At 33.9% G+C, this 27892-nt stretch overlaps 1 protein-coding gene across 5 annotated transcripts; it reads right to left on the bottom strand.

Moving 5' to 3' along the window:
• Nucleotides 1-208: 208 nt before the first annotated feature.
• On the bottom strand, nucleotides 209-21847 carry LOC141697471 (ABC transporter C family member 12-like). 5 transcript variants are annotated; one of them, XM_074501872.1, is made up of 28 exons: nucleotides 21832-21847; nucleotides 20865-21357; nucleotides 20183-20361; nucleotides 19762-19801; nucleotides 18731-18887; nucleotides 18104-18218; nucleotides 17917-17997; nucleotides 17798-17822; nucleotides 17026-17082; nucleotides 16868-16933; nucleotides 15964-16038; nucleotides 14629-14736; nucleotides 13848-13982; nucleotides 12560-12666; nucleotides 12359-12452; nucleotides 11597-11764; nucleotides 10693-10833; nucleotides 10296-10496; nucleotides 10098-10196; nucleotides 9605-9757; nucleotides 7973-8358; nucleotides 7382-7562; nucleotides 6653-6976; nucleotides 4504-5260; nucleotides 3848-3969; nucleotides 2690-2935; nucleotides 2033-2456; nucleotides 209-673 (listed from the first exon to the last, which is right to left on the bottom strand). In XM_074501872.1, the coding sequence occupies exons 2-28, from the start codon at nucleotides 21195-21197 to the stop codon at nucleotides 576-578; spliced, it is 4872 nt and encodes a 1623-aa protein (XP_074357973.1). In that variant the 5' UTR covers nucleotides 21198-21357; nucleotides 21832-21847; the 3' UTR covers nucleotides 209-575. The 5 variants fall into 5 exon arrangements, with proteins under 5 accessions (XP_074357973.1, XP_074357971.1, XP_074357972.1 ...); XM_074501870.1 differs by lacking the exon at nucleotides 21832-21847 and adding an exon at nucleotides 21492-21817; XM_074501871.1 differs by lacking the exon at nucleotides 21832-21847 and adding an exon at nucleotides 21593-21817.
• Nucleotides 21848-27892: the final 6045 nt, after the last annotated feature.

Here is a 27892-nt window from a genome sequence, read left to right as displayed (position 1 = left end):
AATTATATGTAGTTACATTTTATTTTTCTTTTACTGTATTAAATATCATCCCAAAATGTACTTAACATGAATATGAAAGAATATGAAGGCGCGAGAGGCAATAAGCACTAAAATTTATAAACTTGGCACATTTTAATTGATACGATTATTGTGATTGCATAAGGTCAGCCATTAATAAGATGTGTAAACCAATCAAAACAAACCAAACTTAAAAATTTTGTATTTATTGTGTGCCCTTGGACACCATAGAAAAACCGATAAAAAAACTAGAAGTAGCATGAATTCCTGGAGAACAAATGCTTCTACAAATTGAAATTATATACTGTGTTTCTTTCAGAGGTAGCATTCAGGGTACATGGTGTCATACACTAGAATATTGAGCTATAAGTTAATATTGTGGTGTGGATGATGTTACAGCATTTTGATGTCGAATAGGGCCAGGGAAACTATGGGTATAGCAAGGTAGAAATAATATTTGTAAATCAACTAACTAAAATATAGTTAAATTAGATCAGGGGAAGCTTTGTCAGGGTTGCTATTAGCCCCTCAATGATGCAGAAGATACCTCCTCTACTTTAAATCTCGTCAAGTTCCGTATACACTGGCTCGTCTTCCAAACCATTTTCAATATGCCCAAGCCTGTTCTGAGCAAGCCTACTCATTACAGCAAGACCTGAACAGAAAACCGCATTCCAATGTTTTGTCAAGAAAGTACATACATATTTATTCCTCGATAGAACGATTGTGACTACTTGACGATTGTCATTACTTCAAATTTCCTATGATTGTCATTATCAAGTTCAGACTAATACAACCCCCCCCCCCAAATCTGAGTTCTGTCCTACCAAAACTTAGAGATTAAAGATTAAAAATAACTAAGCAGCAGGCAAGTTTACTTTTTAACTAAAGAAATTAATTCTTAATCCATTTAATACTATGATGAACCATTGGGTTTGAAACAAAATACTAATCATGCAACTGCAACATATCCAACAAAAAGTCTAAATTTTCTGTGTCCTCGAGTTTCAGAACCATTACTCCCTATTCCCCACTCGCTTCAAGTTTTAGGTTCGGAGAATCAGATTTAAGTATCCGCGAGTCTTACTGCACCAACATTTGTCTAGAACTGGCAATATTTATCCAACAAATAGCAACCTTAACAACTCCTACAACAATCATAATTACACCAATTTAAAATTGTTCTGTCTATTTGATGGGGTTCAATGGAAACAAAATTGATTTTGCAAAGAAAGACAGGAAAATATGCATTACACATTCTCTATGAGATAAATATTCATAAAAAAATATTTGAAAACACATATGCAGATTCACAATAATATTTTGAGCCAAAAATTTAAATTATCATATTTAATCACATTCATTTGTGATAGAAATTGTCTTACGAGAAAAAATAGGATGAAGCACTCATTTTTACTATTCTGAAAATATTTAAGTGTTCTCAAAGCTTAATGGAATAAAAAATAAAAAGAAGAGAGTTGAGAAATAAGATAATGGATGATATAATACTGTTAAGTACTAAATATCGAATTTCTTTATTCAACTACTCAAATTGTTTATTAATTTATATTATAGAAAAATATAATGTTATTCTTGTATTGGTAGTGAGATATTGAGAATTTGAGCCTCAACAGAGCAAAAACTACTCTTTGTAATGATATGATAAAAGATTTTTCTAATAAATAGATAATATTTTTTATAAACTTTCATAAGCAATTATTTTTGGAAAAAAGACGTACCAGACTATGACTTGCATGCAATGAATTGTATACATATTCAATTATTAACCAAGTAAATACATAGATTCAATTATTGGTAGAACCGAGAAAGTCAAAAAATGCATTTTATACTTGTGAAAATAAATATGTAAAATATGACTATCTAAGTCTGGCTTCTACTATAGCATGACGATTATCACCGCAATGATGTGATACTAGTTTTTCCTACTCTATATGGGAGATATGTCAAACATGAGCAATTATAATAGATAAACAAACAACAAATTGGGAAGTACCTTCAACCACTCCGTACAGTGCTGACCACCAGTTATTTGCAGGAACTTGATATTTATCAAGTGCCTCGTCAATGAGCTTGTTATGCGTTCCTTCCAAAATTACCTTTAAAGTTTCAACAGAATCCTTTGCTTTCTTCAGAATATTGCTGTCATATTCCGATTGCAGTGGTTGAAGGTTGTTCTGCAGAGAACATATATTATTAAGGACAGCAAACTGCGCCGCGGAAGCCCAATGAGAAAAGGCCAAAGTACGCTGCCTATCCAGATACCCAGTCTGCTTCCTCTTTGAATTCTTTACTCCGTCACCTCCAAGTACTAAGCTGTACAAGTATTCAGCATTTGCGATTCCTGTACTCTGAATCATCTTAGAAAACGCTCCACTTTCATTTAATAAAAGTTTCTCTGGGGCATCATATTCTTCAACCTGAAAATTACCACTGATTTAGTCATGTCTTTTAACCCCCATCAAAATCCAGTGCAGTGAACTAAAGTAAGATGCTTCATGATATTATGTCTACTATTATTTCTTGAAACATCAACTTAAAACAAATAATCAGTATCTAACATTACATTCATAATTTCTGACTTCCTACAAGTTTTTTAGGTTCACTTACGGGAACCAGGATCAGCAAGGATTTATAGTTATTATAAGTTTACCTGACCAGCATCAAGCACAAGAATTTTGTCACTGTCGATAATAGTATTCAACCGATGGGCAATAGTGAGCATAGTGCATGATTTGAATTCTTCCCGAATGGTATTTTGTATAAGAACATCAGTTGCAACATCCACAGCGGCTGTTGCTTCATCAAGAACCAGAATCTTTGATCTCCTTATCAATGCTCGAGCAAGACTTAAAAGTTGCCTCTGTCCAACACTAAAATTCTCCCCTCCCTCTAAAACCTAAACCATAAACACGAAAAATTTCTACTATTCAATAAAGTTATATTAACACTTCCTCTTCAGAAGTATGACTTGTTAAGAGGCAGTGATATGCCTTAACGAAATGTTCATATATTTTAAATTCCAATAATGTGTATCTACGTTTATTATTAATTCATGACAGCTCAAAGCAGTTCCTATTGTTGATTGGTATTGAAAAAAAAGGAAATTTTATAAGTCAACAGATGAAAAATTATACAGAACAGATGACAGAACAAAAGTATATTTGACAATAACCCGGTTACAAGCTAGAAAGATATAAAAGAGCCAGGGAGGTTGAGTTTGTGAAGAATTTACACACTCTATGAAGCTAAGATTTGTATTTACTTGTCTAACTATGTATCATTATTGCGTCATTCTCTCTCTATTGTTACTTCTTAGTCTCACAGTTCAGCAATGACCATTAATCAGGATTTCTTGTCTCTGCGTAATCAGTTTATTATAATCTCTGATATGATGACTGTTGGGTTGTTGAAATTAGCAGTTATTTAAGAAAGACAAACATTTAACATTTAAACCAATTTTAAAAAAAAATCCATGATTTCAAGTAGTCTGAGGAAGAATTTCTTAGAGCATACTATGCAACTATTTTTCTCACTACTGTACAAGGAAAATACTGATGCAATAAGTAAAATTGTTTGCATCTATCGCATAAGAATACTATAGACGATCTAACAGGTTAAGTATGCACCATACGAGTACCCTGTTTTTTCCCCATTCTGCAAGAATGCACATCAAAAACATTTGTGGCAATAACAACAGATGTGTTACATACCCTATCATGCAAAATGTATATAATTGACGAACTCAAGTTCTTGGTAGTTACCCCTACAAACTATATCCTAGGTACCAGAAAAGACATCCAATTATTACCTTTGCATCTAACCCATGTGTATTTTTCCTGATAACATCTTTCAAATGTGCCCGATCTAAAGCCTCCCAAATGTCAGCATCATTGTGTTCATTGAATGGATCAAGATTAAATCGTACAGTTCCTAGGACATTCAACACAACAGTAAGGCCAACAAAGCACACCATGAATAAAATAGATATTTTAAACTGAAGGTACTAAATGACAATAACTGGTATTTTCCATTTTAACTCTGAACTGGTAAGCCACTTCCAGACAGGGATCAAGTGATTACAAAATGTGTCTAAACAATTAGATGTTTTTTTGAAACATGAAATGGCGCTCAGATCCTTACAGATTCTTTCACCTCGTTAGAAAAAGTTTTATGATAAATTTTGGTAACACGTATTTTTATAAGTTAACCTAATTTAAAGAATGTAATTACAAATGTAGCACAACTTGAAAATTGTTCCATTTACCCAATGATAGCCTAGTAAAGTACAAAAACAGCTGGTAGCACAGGAAGGGCCCTAAAAAGAACCCATGGTCTCATCAGGAATGATTAATAGGCTGCAATAGCCAAACCGGAAAGAGGGAAACAATATACACCAGAACCTGATTATCTATTATAGTAATAGAATCAATACATTGCCGAAATTACTAAAGGATTGCTACATACCTGAGAAAAGAACTGGTATCTGAGGTATGATACTCAGGACCTTGCGTAGATCTGCCAATCCAAACTTTGCAACGTCACAATAATCGATCATGATTCTTCCTTTTTCCAGTTCTACAATTCGAAATAAAGCATTGAGCATACTTGATTTTCCTGCACCCGTTCTTCCAACTATGCCAACCTTTTCTCTGGGGGATATTTTAAAAGACAAACCATGCAAAACAGGAGGAAGTTCAGGCCTGTAACGCAAAACAACATCTTCAAATTCGATTGACCCGTGAGATGGCCATCCAGGTGGAGGGCGGTTGGTCTCAATTACAGTTGAAGCCTCGGAGGGAAGATCTATATATGTGCACACTCTCTCAACAGAATTTAAACTATTTTCAGCATTACTAGCTAGTCTTAAAACATTACTTAACAAAGTTGTTATATTTAGAGAATAGCTAAGAAGCAGTCCCATAGCAGATGCAAATGCGACCTGGTTTTCTGCTCTTCCGTTCTGCATTACAGCAAATGTTGCTGTAAGCCAAATCATGAGGCCTCCTAAAGTTTGCAATTTTATAGTGAGCCAGCGGTTTGAACTTATGTTAACCAGGGTAAATCTAATATTGTTGTCCATAGATTTTCCATTAATGTTAGCCATTCTGTCATAAGCTTTGTATGCACGAATAGTGGACAACCCATTCAGCGCTTCTCCGAACTGTGCATACACAGGTGACCTTGTAATCGAATCCAATCGTTTTACCTCACGGGCCGTACTCTGAGGAATAAAATTTGGATCAAAATCTCAATATTATGGTGTAAAAAATATAATATGCACAAAAAAAAATGATTGAATCCTGATTCAGCTTAAGAAATGTTGTAATATGTTGAGCCGTTACGCTAACAATGGTGAAGAGCATCAGATATCAGTAATTGAAGGTTATCCGTATTTTACAAAAATGATTTACCAATTTTTGAGTTGACTACAAACACTTGATCTGACAATAGCACCAAATAGATAGAGTTATTACTTACTATACTTGTCGTAATTCGTAACAGTGGTACCTTAGCTCTTAATCCCTGGTGCACTATGTTTGGAAAACATAATATTATAGCCATCCCAAAATATCTCCATATATTTTTTTTAAATTACATGTTGTCAAACTACAAATCAGGTGTTGCATCATCAGAATCTTTGGTATGCACCAAAAGCTATTGAATGTTGTGTACTCGGTATAAATTTCCCTCTAGTTGTTTATATCTTATGACTTCTCCAAGAACACTATAAAGTTTAAACTAATGATTACGCATGAGTAAGTTTATAAATAACTCTTGAAATTCAAGGTTATTATATTATAATTTTTGAACTTGAAAGTAAAAGTCCATGATTACGTTTCATAAGTAAGAAGCACTGCAAGTGACAAGAAACATTTGAGGTTAAGAGTCTAGCCTAGTGGTAAGACAACCATCCCCCATGACAAAGGTCATGATTTCAAATCCTCACTTTAACTCCTCCCCCCCCTTCCACCAAAGCAAATATATATAGTATATTTTATAGTATTTTGATTGCAGAATATATGTGGTCTCCAAGGTCTCCGATGAAAAAGTGGTCTCCATAGAACTTTACTCTCTCTCTCTATATATATATAGAGAGAGAGAGATAGAGAGAGAGAGTAAAGTTCTATGGAGACCACTTTTTCATCGGAGACCTTGGAGACCACATATGTTCTGCAATCAAAATACTATAAAATATATTATTTTATGAAGTATGTTTAACAAGTATCACTAATTTATTAAAATTGTTGAATATCATTTAAGTTTAATAATTAAATTTTTATGTTCTGCAAGCTAAACAAATGTTTTGCAAACTTAACATGTTTTGCAGAATAAAATATTTTTGTAATGTTTTACATGCAGTACATATATAATATTCAAGATTTTAAATAAAAGAAGGATCTTTGTAGAGCATGATTCACAAAATAATATATTTTGCAATGTTTTTATGTAATATTTTACTTGCAGAACATAAGTGGTCTCCAAGATTTCCAAAAAAAAGTGGTCTCCATAGAACTTAACTCTCTCTCTATATATATAATATTATCACAGAAAAAGAACTTCTAAAAAAATAACAATTAATCATGATGCCCAACGAAATACAAAATTAACTAACCTGATAGTAAAGGTAAGCTGCATAGAACAATATCAGAAGTGGCATTATCGCCCACAGAGATATCGTACTCACAATGCCTATTAGTACAAATGTTGAAAGGAGCTGGAACACTTGGCTCAAAAACATATTACCATATGTGGCAACTTCGCGGTCTACATCACCTAGATCTTTTGCAAATCTGTTTATCATCCTTCCAATAGGATTAGTGTGGAAGAATACCATAGGAGCTCTGAGTATTGAGTACAGCATTGAATCATGCAGATGTTTAGACGCATAAAGACTTGATGTAATCAACCAAAATGAGTTCGCCAGTGTCACCAACACCTATATATTGGTAAGGAAAATCCTTAAAACTCTTAACTTAAAACACAGTCATTAAGGAGATAAGAAAATCACAATAACACTTGGAAAAAACAATGTTGCAATAATATATTTTGACAAAGAAGCCACTTTAGTCTGAATGTTGGATGACATACTTCACAGTTCACATAAGTTGATATGGGAACTTTAGAGCAAACAATAAAAAATATTACTAATCTCATTTCAGCATGTATTCATATAACTACTGCATAGTTACATGAACAATCAACTTCTAATATAGAGACAGACCGACAAAAAATAGAACTTCTACAGCAAAAAATACAACTATTGCAGCAGAATTAGAAAGACAAAAGGACAGAATATATAAAACTTAGTTCATTCTGGTTGACAACTATCTTTCTAGCATACCTGGCCGGATGATAATACTGCATAAACAAAAATATAGAAACCAGGTCCGTAACTCGTCGAACTGCTTTGTTTTGTCCAAATACTTAACCATGTACTACTCAGAATTCGAAGGACTTCAGTTGAGATATAACATGAGAACAGTATCAAGACAACCCATAGGCCGCCTAAGGCATTTTTGTACCTGAAAAAACAAAAGAGACCAAATCATAATTCATCATATCAGGTCTGACCCGGTATTTCTTGAAAAACACTCCAACATAGTACTGAATTACCCAACAAAGCAACTTACCAAAAAAAAACCCAAACAGAGCAACCTATTAATGACAGGTCCGCATATTGACTATATCTCTAAACAAATTTCAGTGTTCCGGCAATGGGCATAGGAACGACCAAGTTATGTTCCATCTCATATGCAATTATGTTTGGGTCTCTTAAGATGTTACACTTCGGGTCTAGCTACTTATGTTTTAAACTCATTAATTTGCCTTCAATACCTTCATTTGTCTAATATCAACATTCTGAATTCATGGAAAGTACCAATAAAGGCAGAATCGAATAAACTAAGTAGATAATAATATAGTGTAATATTACCTGTCTAAAACATTCCAACTGACAACCCCTGTCTCCCGCTCTTCCTTCCTGATAAGAACAGATTTACCTCCTTTCTTTGCTTTTTCATATCCTGCACCATTTTGAAACCCGGTATCTCCACCATTTGCAGTAGGGATTGAGGAAATACAGTCAACCCCCGGGCTCATATCATTTTCTTTTACGTGATCTACCAGTTTCCCAGCATTTACCATTAGCTTTTGGAAGAGCGGCCCATTTCTGGAAAGCTCTTCGAAGGTACCCTCCTCTTTCACCATACCATCCGAGACTAATAAAATTTTATCAACTTGAGGAAGAAAATGTAGCTGATTTGTAACAAGGACTCTAGTCTTTCCTTGCAACTCTTCCTTGATACATTTGTTGAAAACCTATAAATATTTGATACTATAAATTAGAAGAAAAATGAACGTGTAAGTATACATGGTTGTCCTTGCAATACTGACATGCAGAGCGGAGCCAAGAGAGAAGGCAAGTCCCAAAAAATTACAAAATACAATAAAAAATTCATATAAATTAAAAAAAACATGTTGCAGAAATCTGTCATACACGAAAATAAAAGGCTATATTTTTTTGAAGGATGAAATTTTTTTATGGTACCGCAGATCACCAGACAATAATCAGCCACGGCATAAATGTCCGGTTCATTTATAAATAATTAAGTACAACACCCTACATATACCTTTATCCTGTATACAGTAAACATAAGAGGAACCTTATCCAAATTACTACCCAAGGTTAAAAGTTTGAACCTAATTAATAACATATTAAATTCTGGTTTTTACATAATGAATTTAAAAATTATTATGAAAGATCTAGAGTTTAAACACCGTCAATAACATATCAAAATCGTTTGATAATAAAGCACTAGAAGTTCCTGGAGTTCAAGTTCAAGGGAATCATTACGAGATCAACTTCTGTTCGAAGCTTCATAATTTGATGCAATTTAATATTTTTTCTTAAAAAAAATATATATATCTAATGAATGCTTAGGGAATTAATCATTTCCGCGTTGCCCCAGCGGTTTAGGTGCCCCAATTCACGACCGTGAGCCTCTCTACTCTCTTGAGTAGGGGTAAGATTACATTACGTACATCCAACCATGAGTGAACTTAGGGAATCATTTACATATAAATTCATGTGCCGTTTATATTTTGCCTTACAATTTAATTGAATTCATATTATAATATGTTAAAGAATAGTAGTTTGAATAATAGCATATATATTAAGAAATCGGGTATAGTTTTTGAATAATAGTACTCATGTTAACATTAAGCTAAAAATTATACGTGTAAAATCTATAGTCCCATGCACTGCACGGGTAAAAACCTAACATATAACAAATCAAAGACTCGAAAGGAAGACCCTGCTTTACCTCCACAAATCCCCACCACTGCTAACGCATACATGTAGGATACATGAGTTAAATTATATAATGTCCCATGGAAACAAATTAATAAAATGTGTCTGAAATCAAAGATATGAAACTATTATGTTGATGACATGCATGACATTTAACTGGTTCGATTCCAAGAAACTTGTAATTTGGATGTTGTATTAGTACTTTGAAAGAAAAGCGTGGTATACACTATTTGTTTGGTTTGCTGATGACATTACCTCTTGACCAACATGAGCATCCAGAGCACTTAAAGGGTCATCAAATATGTAAATATCAGAGTTGGAATACACAGCCCTGGCCATAGAGACTCTTTGCTTTTGTCCCCCACTAATATTCACACCTCTTTCACCTATCTCCGTCAAATCATGCCCCTGAAAGTTGATTAATAACTATTATATAAGTTCTAAATTACTCTTGGCATATGAAGTACATTAATTAATGAAACTTAGTACTCCCTCTGTCCCGTTGATTTCACTACGGTTACTATTTGCACGCATTTCGAGGCCTCTATAAAATATAGTTTCGTAATGTTTTTTTAATTTTTTTTTTTTGAATAAAAGTTTAAACATAAAACTTTTATACAGAAAAAAAAATTTAAAAAAATTTAATGGAGTTATACTTTAAATGAGCATTGAAAAGCGTGCCAAAAAGTGATGTAGAGAATTCAATGGGACAGAGGGAGTAGTTAATAATAACACTGGCAGACTTAACATGAAGCAAGTCAAGGTCATGCCCTAGTGCTGTGACGTCTATCGCCCTCCAATATCGCGTTGATTCAAATTTTGATCCAAACAATATGTTCCCACGTACCTAGGAATTAATTATTCTTAATTAGACGACCAGGCATTGTAGCACTTAAAACATTGAACCATTCATTTGATGATTGCTAAATATCATATAAGAGCTTACAGTAGCATTGAAAATCCAAGAAATTTGAGGAACATAGGCAACAGTTCCCCTGATGACAACACTTTCATCTACCACAGGAGGAAGCTCTCCTATCATTGCTGCTAGAAGTGATGTCTTTCCTTCTCCAGTACCCCCAACAATTGCTACTAGGCTGCCAACTTGTATGTCCACATTTATATCTGACAATGTGTGCTTTCCAGCCTGAAAAGCGTCGTCGAATAAATGAGTGTGTAACATATTATAACTTACATATTCAGTAAACTAATTATTGTGAGGATTAAGAGAGGCCCGGGGGGGAGAGAGAGAGAGGGAGGGAGAGACAGAGAGAGAGAGAGAGGAGTGAGAGTGAGAGAGAGAGCGCGAGGGAGGGAGGGGGAGAGAGAGGGGAGGGGGAGACCTTTGGATCCCAAGAAAATGTTCCATTCTTTATTGATATAGCCGAAAGCCCTGGTTCAAGTGGTGGATTAGGTAAGAGAATCCTCTCCTCGCTTAGGAACAGTTCCTCTAGCCTCTGCAGGGAGACATTGGCATTGACAGCCTACAACATAGAGCACCATTAAGACTGGAAACAGCATAAGCAGCTGGTGCATGAAACTATGGAAAAACAGTAAATGCTACTATCAAGTACATCAATTTCTTATTTGCCTATATTAAGGGGCTTAAATTGATTAGACTACAAGTGAAAGAAAGTGTATATCAGATAAAAAGATCTATATCCCTAAGAAAAAATCTTAGCAGAAGGTGGAATATGATCCTTGGAAAATTGCAACCAATTGTGCTTACCAAATAAGGATGTCCAACTTTAAAGTAGCACTTGTTAAAAGTCACATCAACAAAAAATAATTCTTAGATGAACTGCTGTAAGACTTTTCAAGTATATAGATGTTTACTAGATTGGAACGCCCTAAGGTCAAAGATCATATATCAGTGAAAGAAAAATATCAGATGGACAAATAGAATAGAATCATCGTGACGTGTAAAAGGGTCCATCTCTGAGCTATCCTACCACAAGGTAAATACGGGACACTCTAAAGAGAAGCAGCTGTCAATGACTGGCATGAAACTAATAAAACATATAAATTGTCTGAATTTCCAATTTTCTTAATACTCACAAAGACAACAAATTAAGAACGTCCCACAATACATAAAAACTAAAGGGGAAAATTATGGCCTGTTTATGTAATTACTAATAGAAGATGGAGATATCATATATATAATCTAGTTGCCATATATGCAAAAATAAATGTTATCAAGAATTCTACAGAGAACAGTCAATAAAGAAAAGGTGAAGAAGAGGAAACCTGAGTTAGTAAATTCGGGAGCATGTTCATAGGAAAACGCAGCACTGCAAACAGAGAAAGTGAAGTGAACGCCCTTGCAGGAGTCAGTTCTCCTCCAAGAAAAGTGAAACATCCAAAAGAGATCACCGTCACAAGAACTGGGATGCTGTTTAGTATAAAACTGTTATACTGTAATAGACAAGAGAAAAGAAATGAAGCATGATATTATTTCATTCTCATATATATAATTTAACTAGTATACATAAAAGACATGCTTCTTTTTTTTATAGAACAGAGGATTTTCATTATTTTATTTAAATAGAACAAAGGATTTCTATTATCATTATTATTGATGTAGTGTTTATTATAATTGATGGGGGGGGAGGTGGGAGTTTTGGGAGATAATTTGAAAAAAATAATGGATTAGATTATTTCCCAAGCACTAGACAAGATTCCATGTATAATATTACAGATCAAAATGATACATCACAATATCACATAACTGTTTCATATATATCAGAGCTTCCTAATTCTTTGATTTTTAACAGCAGAAGTACCACACAACTTAAAAAATGAATTGGAATATTTTCACCACTGTTCTAATGGGTACACTTCAGTTTCACGAATACTGCACATAATGTGTAATCTTGCACAAAATTATGGAATAAAGCAGGCACGTTGTATGCATGACCCGGATGCTGACACTATACCCGCAAAAACAGATGCATGGGTGATGGGACTGATAGATAAGATGTTCTTTGTATTGGAAAGTTTATGTTATACCGCTCCTAGCAACAGCGCTTTGCGAAACCATGAGAGTTCCTCATTTCGCATGCTTTGAACTTTTGTTTGAAAGCTTTCCTCCCATGCATAACATCTGATATATGTACATAAATAGGCGCAAGATATCAAGTAATTAAAACTTGTGAAGTCAATAACATTTTTTAAACTAATAAAATAAAAAGAAGTAGGATTAACACATACTTCACAGTTTCCATGGCGGCAATAATTTCATTCATTAAGCCTACTCTCTTGTCGGTACATTCTAACCCTTCTCTGGATAACTTTCGCGCTTTGCTCACAATAAATGTCTGCTTCCATTAAACAATTATGCACATAAGGCTTGATATTGATATATATTTAAGTGGTTATAGCACAACATTAGTTAAATAATTAACAAACACCAACAAAAAACAGATTAAACATAACTTCGTTTCAAAAGGGAAGATTTTGGACTATTTAAGCATACAATGTCTTGATTAATATGCATTGATATTCATAGCATAACGCAGGGTTTTTACAGTTATTAGGCAGACTACAGTCAAAGAAATAAACCACATACCTTCCACTGATATTTTCCTTATAAATATGAACGTATTACTTTTATCATCTAATGCCTTATAAATATAACCAATACTGATGTCAGAGGTTGAAAGGGTAAAAGGTTTCTACACTAACCTCAAAATATGAAAGTAAAGCAATATAATTTATTCAACTTATAATTTGACAATCGTAAAATAATACATTATCTTATATAGTCTACGCACTATCGTTATCTTAGTTCTAATATGGATCCGAGTGGAAGAATAGGGATCCTTATAACTGGAAAAAAGGGACCCTGTCCTTATTTGGGAGAGACCCGTAATATACTTTAAACAAGCATATTAGAAAAGATTTCATAGCAAATATTAGATATAGTGCCCAAATTAAATATGAATTGTAAAGAACTTTTCCAATTAGGGAGGTTTTTTCTTAGAACTATTATATTGTATTTCTATTATAAATACACGTCTTTACATAAATACTGAGGTAGCAGCGTCTTCTCCCCCTTTTTCCTGTCCCTTTCTCCTCTTATTTTCCCTCTTTTTTTATATTTACATCCTAGGCATATCTTATATGTAGCCTTTCAGATAGTAAATATTCCAAATTCCAGTAAAAGGATTTCACAGGGAATAAGTGTAGTGCCAGAGATCCAACAGTCCATGGTAACACGGTTATGATGGCCGAAATATAAAAATCCGAATAAAACATTTAGTTTAGAGCAACTGAAAACCATAAAATGATATAAATATAACACCTGAAGACTTGAAGACCAATAAGGACTAACTTTAAAACTATTGTGACCCTTGTCACCCATTCTTGATGGTGGGAGTTACAAAAATACTACGACTCTGACTTGGGGCAACTAATTGGTTTCTGTTCATTGTTCATACACTTTTTATAATTCAATGCAGCACTTAAGGGTAATAGAGAATTACAATTGTCATTTTACCTGTAAGGGAATCATAAGAAGCAAAACAAGAGAACCAATAAGTGAAGCAACACCTAGTTGCTGGTAGAGAAGAACCAAAGCCATGATTATTCGAAATGGTGAAGACCACAAACCATGAAGTTGTTGGCATATTTTCTGCATTTTTATAGATAAAAAATTGGTTAAAAACCAATTTTAAAGGGGAATTTTTACATTGTATGGATAAAAAATTTATTGAAACCCAGGTACTAGAAAATTGTCTCAGCTCTGGTTATCCTACCAGGTTCAGGCTTCAAACGTGGATCAGAATGTTTCTATATGGTAGCTTGTATATATAGAAGCAAAAAACTCAGACAGAGAATGTAGCAGTAAGATGTCAATGTGCCAGTATTTTTGTGAACTAAGAATTAATGGGCATAGATGAGGTACACATGTCAGCCTCATCTCTTGCACTAAAAAAGAATGACCGTCATCCTTAGGAGCTACCTTACCGACTCAAACTCTATTATTCATACTCAACAAACCCTCGATTAATCAATAACAGGCGGCTTGTCAGAAGGCCAGGGAGCAGAGAGATGCCCCATTATCCCCATTCGAAGAGGACAGGTAGTATAACAATATTTCTTGAAAAATCTAGGTCACTTGTATCTTCTATTCTCAATGCCATAAAGACCTTAAACTACATTATCTGATTAACATATACAACAATACGCACATATATACAAAAAAAGGTGGCAGAGAAATCTTGATGATTCCCTGTATTGTCTGTCTTATTATGACAGCCAAGCCACACTGGCAATACCTGAAGTGCATTCGCATCCGTTGTCATCATATTTGTTATCCTTCCCGGTGGAAATTTTTCTCTCCCCTCACCAGTCAACCTTAGAGACTTGCGAAATACAGCAGCCACCTACATATTAAGATGTAACTTAATTGGTTACATCTGCTCTGGCACCTTAAGAAGAATATTTTCAGAAAGGAAATGTAAAAAAACAATGTATATAAACTAGCAGTTGGAACCAACTTGGTTTTAGAACCTTAAAACTAATTTAAAAATTCATGTGTAGAACATGATAAATTTTTCATAAAATACATGTTATTATATTTTTTTACCAAGTTCTTATTATTTTTTTGCAGAATTGTTTTTTAAACATTTTAAAAACATTTTATAAGAGTTAAAAACAAATATTACCATGTAAAAAATTAATTTCAAATTTTTATGTAAATTACTTGTTCAGAATAAAAAACAGTGTGTACTGCAGAAGCATGCCATTTTTGTGACTCACAAAGAAATATGTCCAACAACAGAACCAACCACGCTATGTACTGTAACAGAATAAGTGGTTGATAAAAAAAAACAGTGATTTTATGTTCCAATTCAATTTAAATTCTAGTTCTAACTATCCCTATAATTTATACTTGAGGAGTTATAAAATTATAGCAATCATTGCCGCCTGATATCTTGATTAATATTTTAAAATAGACAATTGAGATCTTATATTTTACTTTTTAAAATAATGTATTTTCAAACTTTGTAATTTTGTCATATTTAAGAAATCAAATTAAGTTGTTTGAATTACATGTTTTAATTCATTAAATTGCAAGTGTTAGAATTGTTTTGTACAAAGTCGTGGATTAATAAGATTCAGCTAAAACCTATTTACAAACATTAAAGATAATAAAAAACGAATATGATAATACTCCAACTGGAAATAAATTAATAAAATAATAAAAGGGTAAAACCACATATGATTGATAACATTTTATCAGGTTGACATTGACTATATAATTTACGAATAATATTCAATGATTTTATAGTTTACATTTGGTATAATTATAAATTATGAGTTATAAAAAATAGGTGATAAACAAAATTTGATATATTTGTACGACTTCGTACTAAAGAAGAGGGGTTTCAATTTCAAATAAAGAGTATATGTATTTAGATTGAGCTTTTTAATATGAAGAAATAGGAAAACGGCAAAATGTCTGGTGCTAAATATTTGATAACCGCATCTCTTCTATTGGTCTTATTCTAATGCAACATCGAACTAGACATACTAAGCAACGTAATACAGTTTTAGTAGAAGTGCTATAAAGAATCAACTGAAGTGCACATATGAAGGCAATAAATTACCAGAGTGGATCTTAATCTGAACCCAACACGCATCACATTCTGAAAATACTGAGCTTCGCACAGCACGCCTAAAGACTGGAGCCGATAAAATCATCTAGTCACGACAAAGTGTATAATATACATGTAATAAATAGACTAATAAAAGCATACGCCTAGAATTATTATACCAACTACCAAGAGATACCAACTTAAGAAGTAGCAGGCTTTGACAAAACTAGAACACATGCCTTATGAACAGCCAAAGCCAATTAGCAAGCAAATACTCAGAAATTCAACAAATGGTTGTCCAATCAAACCATTATATTCAGCACCAAGTTATAAAAAGAACAAACTGAGGATATAATGAGGCACTACGGAAATACTGCACATCAATTGAGAAAGAAAGATCCCGACTTGTGTATTGAGAAACAGATGACAGGTTTTTAAAATTTACATGCAATGGATTGCAAAAAAACAAGAGGAAACATTGAGGTATTAGTAAGAACTAAGAACTGCATGTTATCTCCAAAGTTACCAACTTATGCATGCAAAAGAGCACAATGAAAGTGTCCCACTGCCCACAAAAAAAAATCTTAATTTTGGAAAGATATGATGAGAGATCCTAAAAAAAATATCAAAATTTTGTGAAGAAATCCCTCTCGTTAATGTACATTTAAATATGCACCCGCCATATTTATGCTATTGAAAAATATGCAAATTAAACTACGCAGCATTCAACTATATTTTGAGGGATGATAGAATGTGTATGGAGTTTTATGACAAAAAGATGCACATTAGAGATCGTACCATAAAAGGACAATAGGACATTTCTCTATTAACAAATTAAAAAAAGAGCTAATTCATATGTTTGATGTGGAACAGTAATTAACTAAGATAAAAATTTCCCAGAAATCAATTTTCATACCACCCCAACAAAAATTAGGAAGGCATAAACATAGCCAATCCAAGCTGGATCTCCTCGCTCCAGTGACTGGAATATCAACAACATTCAAAAGTTACTGTGAGCAATGTCAAGAAAATTCTGGTTAAGAGGAAAAATACAACTTCAATTTCAGAACAAACCTGCAAGAGATGGTTTAATATAACAGGTCCAACAAATTGTGAAAGATCATTTCCAATCTACAAGTTGAACATAAGAGTTAAAACCTGAAACAGCCACAGAGCAGTCTTTCTAAGTTTAAAAAAAAATTATTACAGACGCATACCTTTTACTATATTACCTTGTTTACCAAGCATTAGAAATTAAGATCACCTACGTGAACAAATTTTATAATTCTGAAAGCTACATTATCCCAAGCGATCCAGTTTTTTATAGATGATACAACTTAAAAAACAATTTTTGAAGAGGACCCTATGTTGTAACATATTGATATAATTTAAATATGATATAACAGAGTACATGGTAATGTATGGTATGATTTCAGAAGTCCAAGATGGAAACAGTAAACGAAAAAGAATTCAAAATGATGTCTGCTAAGTTTTGTGGTATGATTTCGAAAGTTCAAGTCAGAAACTGTCAAGGAAAAAGAATTTCAAAAGGATGGAATCAAACTGATATTAGTTTGACACCTTAGCATGATATCATGAAAGTGAAAGAAAATATACATCCAAATTCATGTATCACATACAGTGTTGTGTATCCGAGGAACGCCATGTACTATGTCTTGAGATCGTAAATTAATAGACTTTAAATTCTCAAGGTGAGACACAAATACAATCACAAAAAATCATAATGAATTGCACATGCTTGGAAGAAGTGTTGTTAGCTATATAAAATGAGAATGCTAGAAAGGACTTCAAAACTACATAAACCAAAGAGAATTAAACCTATTACCTTGAAAAATCCACCAAACCAAAACCTGCAGAAAAATAATTCAGTACAAAAAAAGAAACCCATATGTTCAAACAGAGGTGGACCAGCACAACACACAATTGATATTAACAGGTCTATACCTTCTTCCAAGACTACGATTTAAAGCACGTAAAAGCCATGGCTTCTCCTTTTGAGATTCTTCCATCCAGCAGTGCAGAAACCTAAAACAATGCAAGAGTTGAAACTTGTACGTTGCAACTAATTCTTATTTATGAGTATGGAAACCCAAAATAGAGGGAAGTATCAGAAGGCCAAGATCATATGTACTTTGTCCTTAATGTTTCAGTCTGATCCCATGTATCTAACTTCCAAACATCCTTTTCAGTAATAGGTCTTCTGTATCCTTGCTGCATAAGTGGGGTTATCCACCCAAAAAATATCCCTACCACAAGAATCAGGCACCATATTATTAGGTTCACATATTGATACTAAGAATTTATTGATATATATATATTGCTTATAACCCGAAACAATTTAACAAGTAGACAATGGTTCAGTACTGAAGCTCGTGCAGCAATTTTAGCAATGGGAAATGAAAAACCATTCAAGTCCAGGAGGTACCCTACTACTCAACTTCAAAAACAGTGAGCTGAACTTACTACACTACCTTGTAGATTCATTTTCCTTAACAAATATACAGTATAAACTTATAGATATGTTGGGCATTTTAATCTGATCGGTACATAATGCAAGAACATTTATTCCCATTAAAAAAAAAAATTATACCGTATTTGTTCATCATAGGTACCAGCTCTATCTCAGGTGGCTTTAAATATGTGGATATAAGTTTATAGTGAACCTTAGCCAGACATGTCTATTAAAACTAAAACATAGGGCAAGCTGACCAACAAAAAATAGCTTAGGCAGTATTGTAATTCAAGGATATATACTTACTGGAGAACATGTTGGCCTCTCTCTCAGGACAAACATGTTCACCTCCAAGAAGTGCTTCATACTTTGTGTCATCAAAAGACCCCGTTGACAGTGGGATGTAATTCGGGTAAGGGTCCAAATATGGAAGGTAAACAAGTAGTAGCATTCCAAACAGAATCTGCATCATAACATCAGTTACATACCAGCAAAACAAGAAGTGTGTACTTTAGACTTGTAAATTGAAATAAAAAGGATTTATGATCCTAGTTTTAATCATGTTATATTAGGTGTTATTATTTTTCAATAAAACTTAGAAAACTGCAGCAAGACCACATTAATTAATTTATAGTTATATAACCACATAAATATATATAGCAGGTACTCGCCGTTTCCGGTTCGTTTCCAATATTTAGTTGGCTACAGGCTGGGAAAAAAAAGGACAGACACGTACTTAATGATACCTTGTGATTGGTTCCCATCATCCAGTCATACTTTATGATTTGTGGATTTGGGCTTTACATATACAACTTTAAGAAAGATCCTAAAAGAAAATAACAGAGCACATTCTTGTACGACTCCTAGAGGCGTAAACAGCCCATAATATCATACTAAAGCTACAGGCATGTGCGGGAAACAGTGCTGTAACTCCTGAATTCTTATAAGAATTTAGACACTTCCTATCAATAAGCCTGACCTAAGTGAAGGTACGTGAGGTGTAGGTATGAAGCCAGCTTAACCTATACATATAGGAATTGTAATATATCATTACAGAAAGTTCAACCAGTTGCCTCTGAAGAAATGTTTTTTTAAGGGAGATCGAAACCCTATAGGCTAACCTATATAGTTCTATGTTTTATTCATTTCCACATTTATCGTCTTTTGTCTTTTAATTGTTCATATTTCATAAATCCTTCTTTCGGATTCTTGACCTGCACCAAGTCCAGTTCCCAAGAATTTGCACTTGGCAAAATACACTGTTTATTTAGTTACCAAACATGAAACCGTAAAGAAAAAAAACGTAAGACAACAATTTTAAAGGACAAATGACAAACCTTGCAGAAGAACGTACATATGTACAAAAACAATACAGACCTGCGCACAAAAAAACAGCTACTAGTGTCAACGGTTTTCAACAACTACTTAACTCAAAAAAAAATGTTACATCTGCACATTAAATTTTTGGTATTTCCAGTACCACCAACACAAAATTATTGAGCACGTGTTTTCAAATACATCTTAAATACTTATAGGCTTTAGCACTGATCTCTCACTCTCTTTAAGAAGTATTTAACTCAAAAAGTTGTTATGTCTATGCATTAGACTTCTGGTATTGTCAGTACCACCAACACAAAATCGTTGAGGACATGTTTTTAAATACATCTATCTTAAATATTTTTAATATAACTCTAACTTCTACGCATTACGGGTAATGAATAAGATTATAGTTTCTTGCATCAATGACCAAAAACTAACCTCGGGTAAAAATTCTTTAAGGATATCATAAAGGTCAGCATCACCATATCTGCTACAAGGAGATATATAACTCCAAAGCGGATGTACCATCTAAACGCTTTAACATATATTTTTGTTTCCAGACCAATCATCAACAACATGAACCCCCAAGAAAGAACATTGATAATCAAGGAAACTACCTGTGAGAGAAATAAATTTAGTCTCGAGTGTAAATGTACTACTATCTCATGGAGAAGGGACAGGGGTGAATGTACTACAACAATTGAAGACATATTTTAAAACCTGCACAAATATCTCCAATCTCACTCAGATTTCAGAAACTACAATAATATTTATAAATTAGTAGAAAAAACAGGAAAGATATATCTAAACTTGTGACCAATGACAGTTGTAGTATGGAAGAACAAAGGTCTTTATCGCACAAACTGTGACATGTATTAAAGGGTACAAAACAATAGCAGGGCTATCAAAATGGGAACGTATAGTACACCTCAAAATAGCATATGTAGTAACCTTGTATAATTTCCCAACAAGCTAGCACCAGTTATATATGGGTTTAAAACACGCAGCATTAGGAAGTGAAGTTACACTAGTTGATGAACTGATAAAACAATCATATACCCGTGCCTGCACAATGCACATCTAACGTACTTGTAACTGATATGAGAAAGAAGAAGTGCACCTCAAAAGGAGCAAAGCCAGTCCGGTCATCCAAGTTAAAAATTGAAACCCCAGTACCCAGTCTGAACAAAGGCTCAATAGTACAGTAAGCAGCTAAAAAACCCAACATGTAGTTATAAACATTTGATCTTAGACGAAACCTCTGGACCTTAGCATCCCTTGTAATCAGCCATATTCGGTATAAGACCAAAACCATAAGCACCAAGTTCGATACACAGATCACAAAAGAATCTATGCCACATGGTGTATAAACACCGAACACACTCCCTGTTTCGTGTGCCCAAATGTCATACTCCATAGGCCGGCAATACCAAGTCAGTAGATTAAAACCCATTTTCTCTTTCACGCAGAACAGATGCACACCGCTGAACTCTGTTCAATTAACCAACTCAAAAGCCTCTTCTTAATTCTAAGACTGTGAAAGCATAAATTAAGACTCTCTGATTTTCAGTCAGCGGACTCGAAACTGATAAATTTCACAGGCATTGCACCACCTGGAACAAAATTAAATAGCAGCTATGTCAGCCAAACACATAGTACTCAGAAATTACTATATCCGACTACCCACACAAAAATCAACACATAAATCTCTACAAACGCTTGCTTTTACTAGAGAAAGAACACAAACCCCGTATTTCCCTCTTCTATTTCCAAAATGATTACCAGATCAAACAGAACACGAATAATAATTAAAAACAAACAATGACCGTATATACATATATAACATACCACACCGGAGTGAAGTAGTGCATATGATATGATTGAAGTACGAAAGCGAGTGAGAGCGAATAAAGTACCCACAAAACTACACTCACTAATCATATCTTAGTTTCAGCTTATCAAACACAATATAAACTACACATACATAGAATATTCAGAAAAATACGAAACATAGGACCACAGAATTCAAACTTCACATCACTGTAACAAAGTAAAAAGGACCGGAGAATTTAACATTGCGGCCTTACTGGAGTGAAGTAACGCATATGATTGAAGTACGAAAGCAAGTGGGAGCAAATAAAGTAATTACGCAATTACACTCACTAATAATGTCTAAGTTTTAGCTTGTCAAACAGAATATGAACTACACATACACAGAATATTCAGAAAAATACGAAAAACAGGACCACAGAATTCAAGCTTCACATCAGTGGACCTGAGTATTTAACACCGCGTCCTTACTTAAAACAATAAGTCAAACAATCAGTATAGCAACGAAAAATAGGACCCGAAATTCAAACTTGACATCACTGTTACAAACTAAAAGGACCGGAGAATTTACCATCACGGCCTTACTTAAAACAATAAGTCAAACAATTACCAGTAACAACGGAAAATAGGTCCGTAAAATTCAAATTTCACATTACCGTAACTAATTGAAAACAAAATAGGACCGGAGAGTTTAACATCGCGGCCTTACTTAAAACAGTAAGTCAAACAATTAGTGTAACAACGAAAAATTAGGACCGGAGAATATAACATCAAAAGCAATTGTCCTTAAGAGTCAAAACAATTAGTGTAACAACGAAAAGGACCGGAGAATTTAACAGCACATCGAATAATCGAAAGCGTCAGGGCTTACGAAAACTACAAGTAAAACAAGTCGAAACAGGACCAATAATTGACTCAATTCCACATAGCCTAGGGTTTCGAAAACGTCACGGCTTACGAATCATCATAAAATACATTCACAAACAAACATAAAACGACAGATACACTCACAAACACACACACATAGAAACATATATTATTCATAATTTTGGCTGATTGTTAATTAGATAATATATTTATGTGTGTGTGGTGAAATTAGGGTTTATTAATTTCAGTTTTGAAATATTTTGGTGCCGAAATTTTCGGGCGGCGGCGGAGATGACGGCGGGATGGTGTGGTACGGCGGCGACGGCGAACATTATTTGGTCAAGGCGATGAAATGGAGTCCGGTTTATGTAAACGACCCGATTTGATAATTCTCGGGTTAAATAGCATTTTCATCACTCAACTGCATCGAACTTGTAAATAGGTCATCAAATTATAGAACTCTTTGGTCGAATTATCGAACTATTAAATAATTTCATCGGAGATCTTGAAAACAATATATGTTCCGCAATAAAATATTATAAAATTTATTATTTTTCCAAGTACAGTTTATAAATATTAATATTTCACTGAAAATATTGAATACATTTATATTCTGCAACATGGACATATTTGATATAATAATAACTTTTCTAATGTTCTACTTGTAAAATATATGAGATTTTCAAAAAATTTAATAAAATAATACTCTTTATTGAATATTATTCGCAAAATAATATATTTTGTAATACTTTTATACAAAAAAATTTACTTGTACAAGTCCTCCCATGTCTCCAATAAACTAGCAGGATCCATGATACTTAACTCAAATCTAAAATTACCCTACAAATTTACCTTATTTTTAGTTTTTATAAAATATACACAAACAAACAATATTGTTAAAATAAATATAGAGAATAAACTTATTGTTTTCATAATCTCAAAGTTAGATTTCGAATAAACTCAAAGTTGATGATTCATTATTTAACAGCAGTAAAGCCATTTTCATTGTTTATTTGTCTATTAGCCACTCAAGTGATTCAATATTCTTATTCTACAATTGTCGATTAATTGTGTCGATTTGTTCTTACTCTTGTTCATGATTATTAGGTGGCGATTTTGTTTTCATTTATGAAATTTAGTAATGATACACATGTATATATAAATATATATTTTTGAATTATATATCTTGATTTCTATTTTTTTTGTTCTATATAAGATTTTTGGTGGTGATTGCCTAATATATATGATGTGAATTTTGAATTATTAAATGAGATTATTGTTGAAGTCATGGCGGAAGTAAAAGTTCAAAATATTCGAAAATTTAGTTTTAATGATTAAATTGAACCAAATCTACTGCTATAAAAATAGATAATTAAGGTTTACTCCTACGGAATTACTAAATTTGCTAAATGAATTGACTGAAATGTATTACAACTATGTACATGAATTCTGTATATTTATTTTTAGGTTTGACGATGACGTCAATCTAAAAAAAGTAGGGCTTGAGTTTCTAACTCATAAATTTATCCATGAGTTCGACAAAAATTTTAACTCGAGAATCGTATTGAACATTTTAATCACAACTATATAAAATAAGCTCTCATAGGTAGGGATGATAATTGTTTCTATCATATCAGATCCTTTTTGAAACAATATACTAATTGAATATGAAATTTTGTATCTAGCCACAGATTTGAATTTTATTTTTTTACTATAATAAATTTCGAATCGCGTATTGATTTTTTCCTGATAGATCAAACCAGACTTAAAACTCGAAAACTGAACCAAAATTATAACCTATAAATAAATATATCAGCGTATAATGTATGTGTTTATAATATATTTAAATTATTATAACTTTGTAGTCATATAACTCGTCATATTTTAATGACTTTTTTGCACTTTGTTGGCATGTACCATAAATAAATTGCACGGAAATGGTTAAATCAATATTTGTGTCATTTGGATGACTAAATTTTGAATTGTTGAACCGTATGAGGGCTCTGCGTCCCTTCCGTTAGCCGGTATTTAACGTCCTTACTCATTTATCGTTTTAATATTAAAATACAAGGATATCTCGGTAATTAACAAGGGGAAAATTAACATATACCCCCATTCCCTCCATTTTCCCACATAAAAGGGTCATTAAACCCTATTCATTGCTGCTATCCTAAATCGATGAAGATGAGTTTGTACAAGCGAAGGCCTGAAGCTCGTGAATGTCTAGAATACACGGGTATTACTTCGTTACCATTGTTATATGTATGATTATTTCTCAATGTATGAGTTTGGAATCATGGTTTAACTGTATTAGAGTTTATACGAGTTTAATAATGTTATTGAATCGTGTTTATACGGGTTCAATAATGTTTAGAGTTTGTTGTTGTTGTTGTTTGAGTGTTTATATACTTGGATTTTAGGATTTTCGATTCAACTTTAGATATAATGTTGTTATGTGTATTAGATATTTAATTAATATCTAGATATAGTGAAAACCCTAATTTTGATGTTCCATTTATGTATTATTCTGCATTTTATAATGTTAGTTATATTTTAACAACCTCTCAGTATTTTATCATTCAACTAAACTATGGTGTTGAAATGAAGACTTGTCCCAACTGTTATGTTAGTTATAGTATTGTTTATTTTGATGATTGTAGTACAGATGAAATTATTATGTTAGATCTTAAACAGATGACTAATATGGAGAGGGGTCTGTTAGTCATTGATAGTTATGAAGAGCTCATGTATGAAGATAAATGGTACACATTCTGAACAATACAGTCAGGTCTGGCAATATGTTCATGAATTGAAGAGAGTGCTTCCTGAGACAAAAGTGAAGATTTTAACTGAGAATCCAAAATCAGGTGCTGAAAGGGGTGAGTTTATGAGGATGTAAGTGTGTTTAGGCCCACTGAAGAAGGCATTTACTCAAAATTATAAAAAAAATAGTGGGGCTTGATGGATGCCACCTCAAGGGACCCTATGATGGTCAACTCCTGACAACTTTTGGCATTGATGCAAATGAGGGAATGTATCCGGTGACATGGGTTGTAATTGATAGGGAATGGACTTTTATTTCTGATAGGCAGAAGGTACTACTAATGCATTGATTAAGTTTGTTTATGACACTTTACTTTAGTTCTTTATTTATGCTTTCTCTATCTAAGCTTTGCAGAGTCCGCTACGAAGTAACGGTTGGAATTCTAAAAAACACATTTCGAATTTTTAATCCTACAGTTACAGATCAAAAATGATACATACATGATATATATCCACATATAAATACAAATCATGAAGAACAAAAACAAGAAGACGAACAGTTAATTGGGCATTTCTATAGATCTACCGGGTAAAACTATGAAAGAAAAAGAGTATGTTGTACCTTTAAAGTTACTGAAAAAATTGAACGGAATAAAAGTGAAAAAACGATGTTGAAAGCGCCAATCGCCGGTGATTGAAAGCTTGTGTCGCCGGGATGGTTGTTTTAGAGAGAGAGAAAGATGAAAAGAGAAAAGTAAAAAAGTGAAAAGACTTTTCGAATTGTACTTAAAGACAAAAAAGGACGTGTGGTACAACTGTTTGCCACGTCAACCACGTCACCCACGTCTCCCGCGTCTCATAAAAGTAGTTCATTTCAGTTTCTGAGGATGCACCCAATCGAGATGGCGCGCCTTATTTTCAGATGCCTTGTGCAAATTTGTATAGGGGGTAGAAAATTCCAATTCCATTTATAATGACATATGAAATTTGGGGGGTAGTTTTTATGTCCGAAATTTGGTACAAGCATTATCCTGGTCAAAAACGGGTCAATTGGATGAAATTAGGGCAACAAATACCTAACTCATGGATAATTAGGGTTTGCCCTCCTTCTCAAAAAAGAAAGGACACGCCCTCATAAAAATGCCAACCAAGGCAGCCCTAAACGTTAGGATGCGCCCTGAACAATCAAGGTGGCAGTGGCCTACAGATTGGACGCGCCTTCATGGTAACAAAACTGGGAGAGACCTAACTTCCCAAGAAGTTGTGGCGCGCCTTATGTGGTTAGGGGCGTCCCAACTATACACGAGATAGGGCGAGCCCTAATAAGGAACATGATTTTAGAATGGAATTTCAACATATTGCTTGGACGAATTCTTTGGATGTTTCAGGAAGGAAAAAGATTATTATTACTAAAATATCTTCTGCAGGTACTCTATTGAAGAACTCCTTCCTGTAATGCAACCATAAGAAGGCAGTATCAGTGGTCAGAGACCTCTAGGGGTATGCCTAGACGGAAGGCCTCCTCCTGTAGTCAATGAGTGTCATCATTGGGGATGTGGGGTAAACTCTGGCGTGTGCTTTAGGAGCTCTGTCTATGTAGTCAACGGATGTCCTCGTTGGGAGACTTTGGAGTATTTTGCACTTCGCACCTGAAAGTTTGAGATCATTTGTCCTGTAATCTGATAGGGGCTCCTTATCTGGGGGATAAGAATGCGTCCAACATTTGGGGTAAACCATGGCTATACCTGCGTCCACGGAAACAGCGGGTAGCGGAGGGTTATCCTCGGCCGGGGAGATGCCTTATTCGCGAAGTCTCCAAGTCGCTGACGAGCCTTGGGCCTTTGTGGTTAGGCCTCATCGGCGGACATTCCTAAAACTAGTAGAAGACGGTTTCCGGTAGGTTTCTTACTGGGCCTCGGGATGAAAAATCTAAGCCCATTAGGTTTCTTATTCCCCAAGAACTACATTGGCTTGATTCTCTATAGATAAGGATACATAGAAAAATTTCAAGGGGTCAGAAGTTTAGAGCACAAATGAGTCACCACTAACCCTAAGTAATCTCAGCCACCATTAAAACACAACTACCACACCGTTTAATTTTCCAGCGAAGAACCACCATCACAAATCTTATTTCCGGCTACAAACCTTGAATTTTGTTACTACCAAATTCCTTCCTCAACAGAACACAAGGGTATAACACTTGTTATGGAAACAGCTAGGGCTTCCACAGTTTGGGAGTTTAATATACCATTAATCACAACTTGGTTTCGATTGCAAAAGGGGGCATCAATCTACTTGAAGTACCCGCATCTATTACACCCAACGCATCCAAAGAACCTTCTTCTCGCATTCAATTGAGTCCAAGGCTCCAAGCACACCTCTTTACCGCCCAATTTCCATAAAAACACATTAGAGCCCTGCTTTGTATTTCGAAATTTCAGTTTTTAGGTTGTGTTTGCCCAAATGTAAAGAGATGGATATTATATATATACACAAATCATAAACAAATTAGCCGTTTATTTTAAATTACCCCTGCAACTATTAACATTTAACTCTGCAACTAATGAAAGGGAAGCTGAGCCATCATACTGCTCAGTAATTCAACATTTAACCATTAAAGTGACACAAGTACTAATTTAACCATCTCCGTGCAATTTAATTATAGTAAAAGTTAACAAAGTGCAAAAA

Source organism: Apium graveolens, chromosome 11, assembly GCF_009905375.1.
Source record: "Apium graveolens cultivar Ventura chromosome 11, ASM990537v1, whole genome shotgun sequence".
In the NCBI taxonomy this organism is placed as follows: domain Eukaryota; kingdom Viridiplantae; phylum Streptophyta; class Magnoliopsida; order Apiales; family Apiaceae; genus Apium; species Apium graveolens.
This window is presented reverse-complemented; position numbering and strand designations above follow the sequence as displayed.

Excerpts from the sequence above, each read along its gene's own strand:
- LOC141697471 (XM_074501872.1), bottom strand. The coding sequence starts at position 21,197 with ATGGGTTTTAATCTACTGACTTGGTATTGCCGGCCTATGGAGTATGAC. Across the intron at positions 17,083-17,797 it reads GGTTTGGTGGATTTTTCAAG|ATTGGAAATGATCTTTCACA; the intron begins GTAATAGGTTTA and ends TTCAACTTGTAG. Across the intron at positions 13,983-14,628 it reads CGGATGCGAATGCACTTCAG|AAAATATGCCAACAACTTCA; the intron begins GTATTGCCAGTG and ends ATAAAAATGCAG.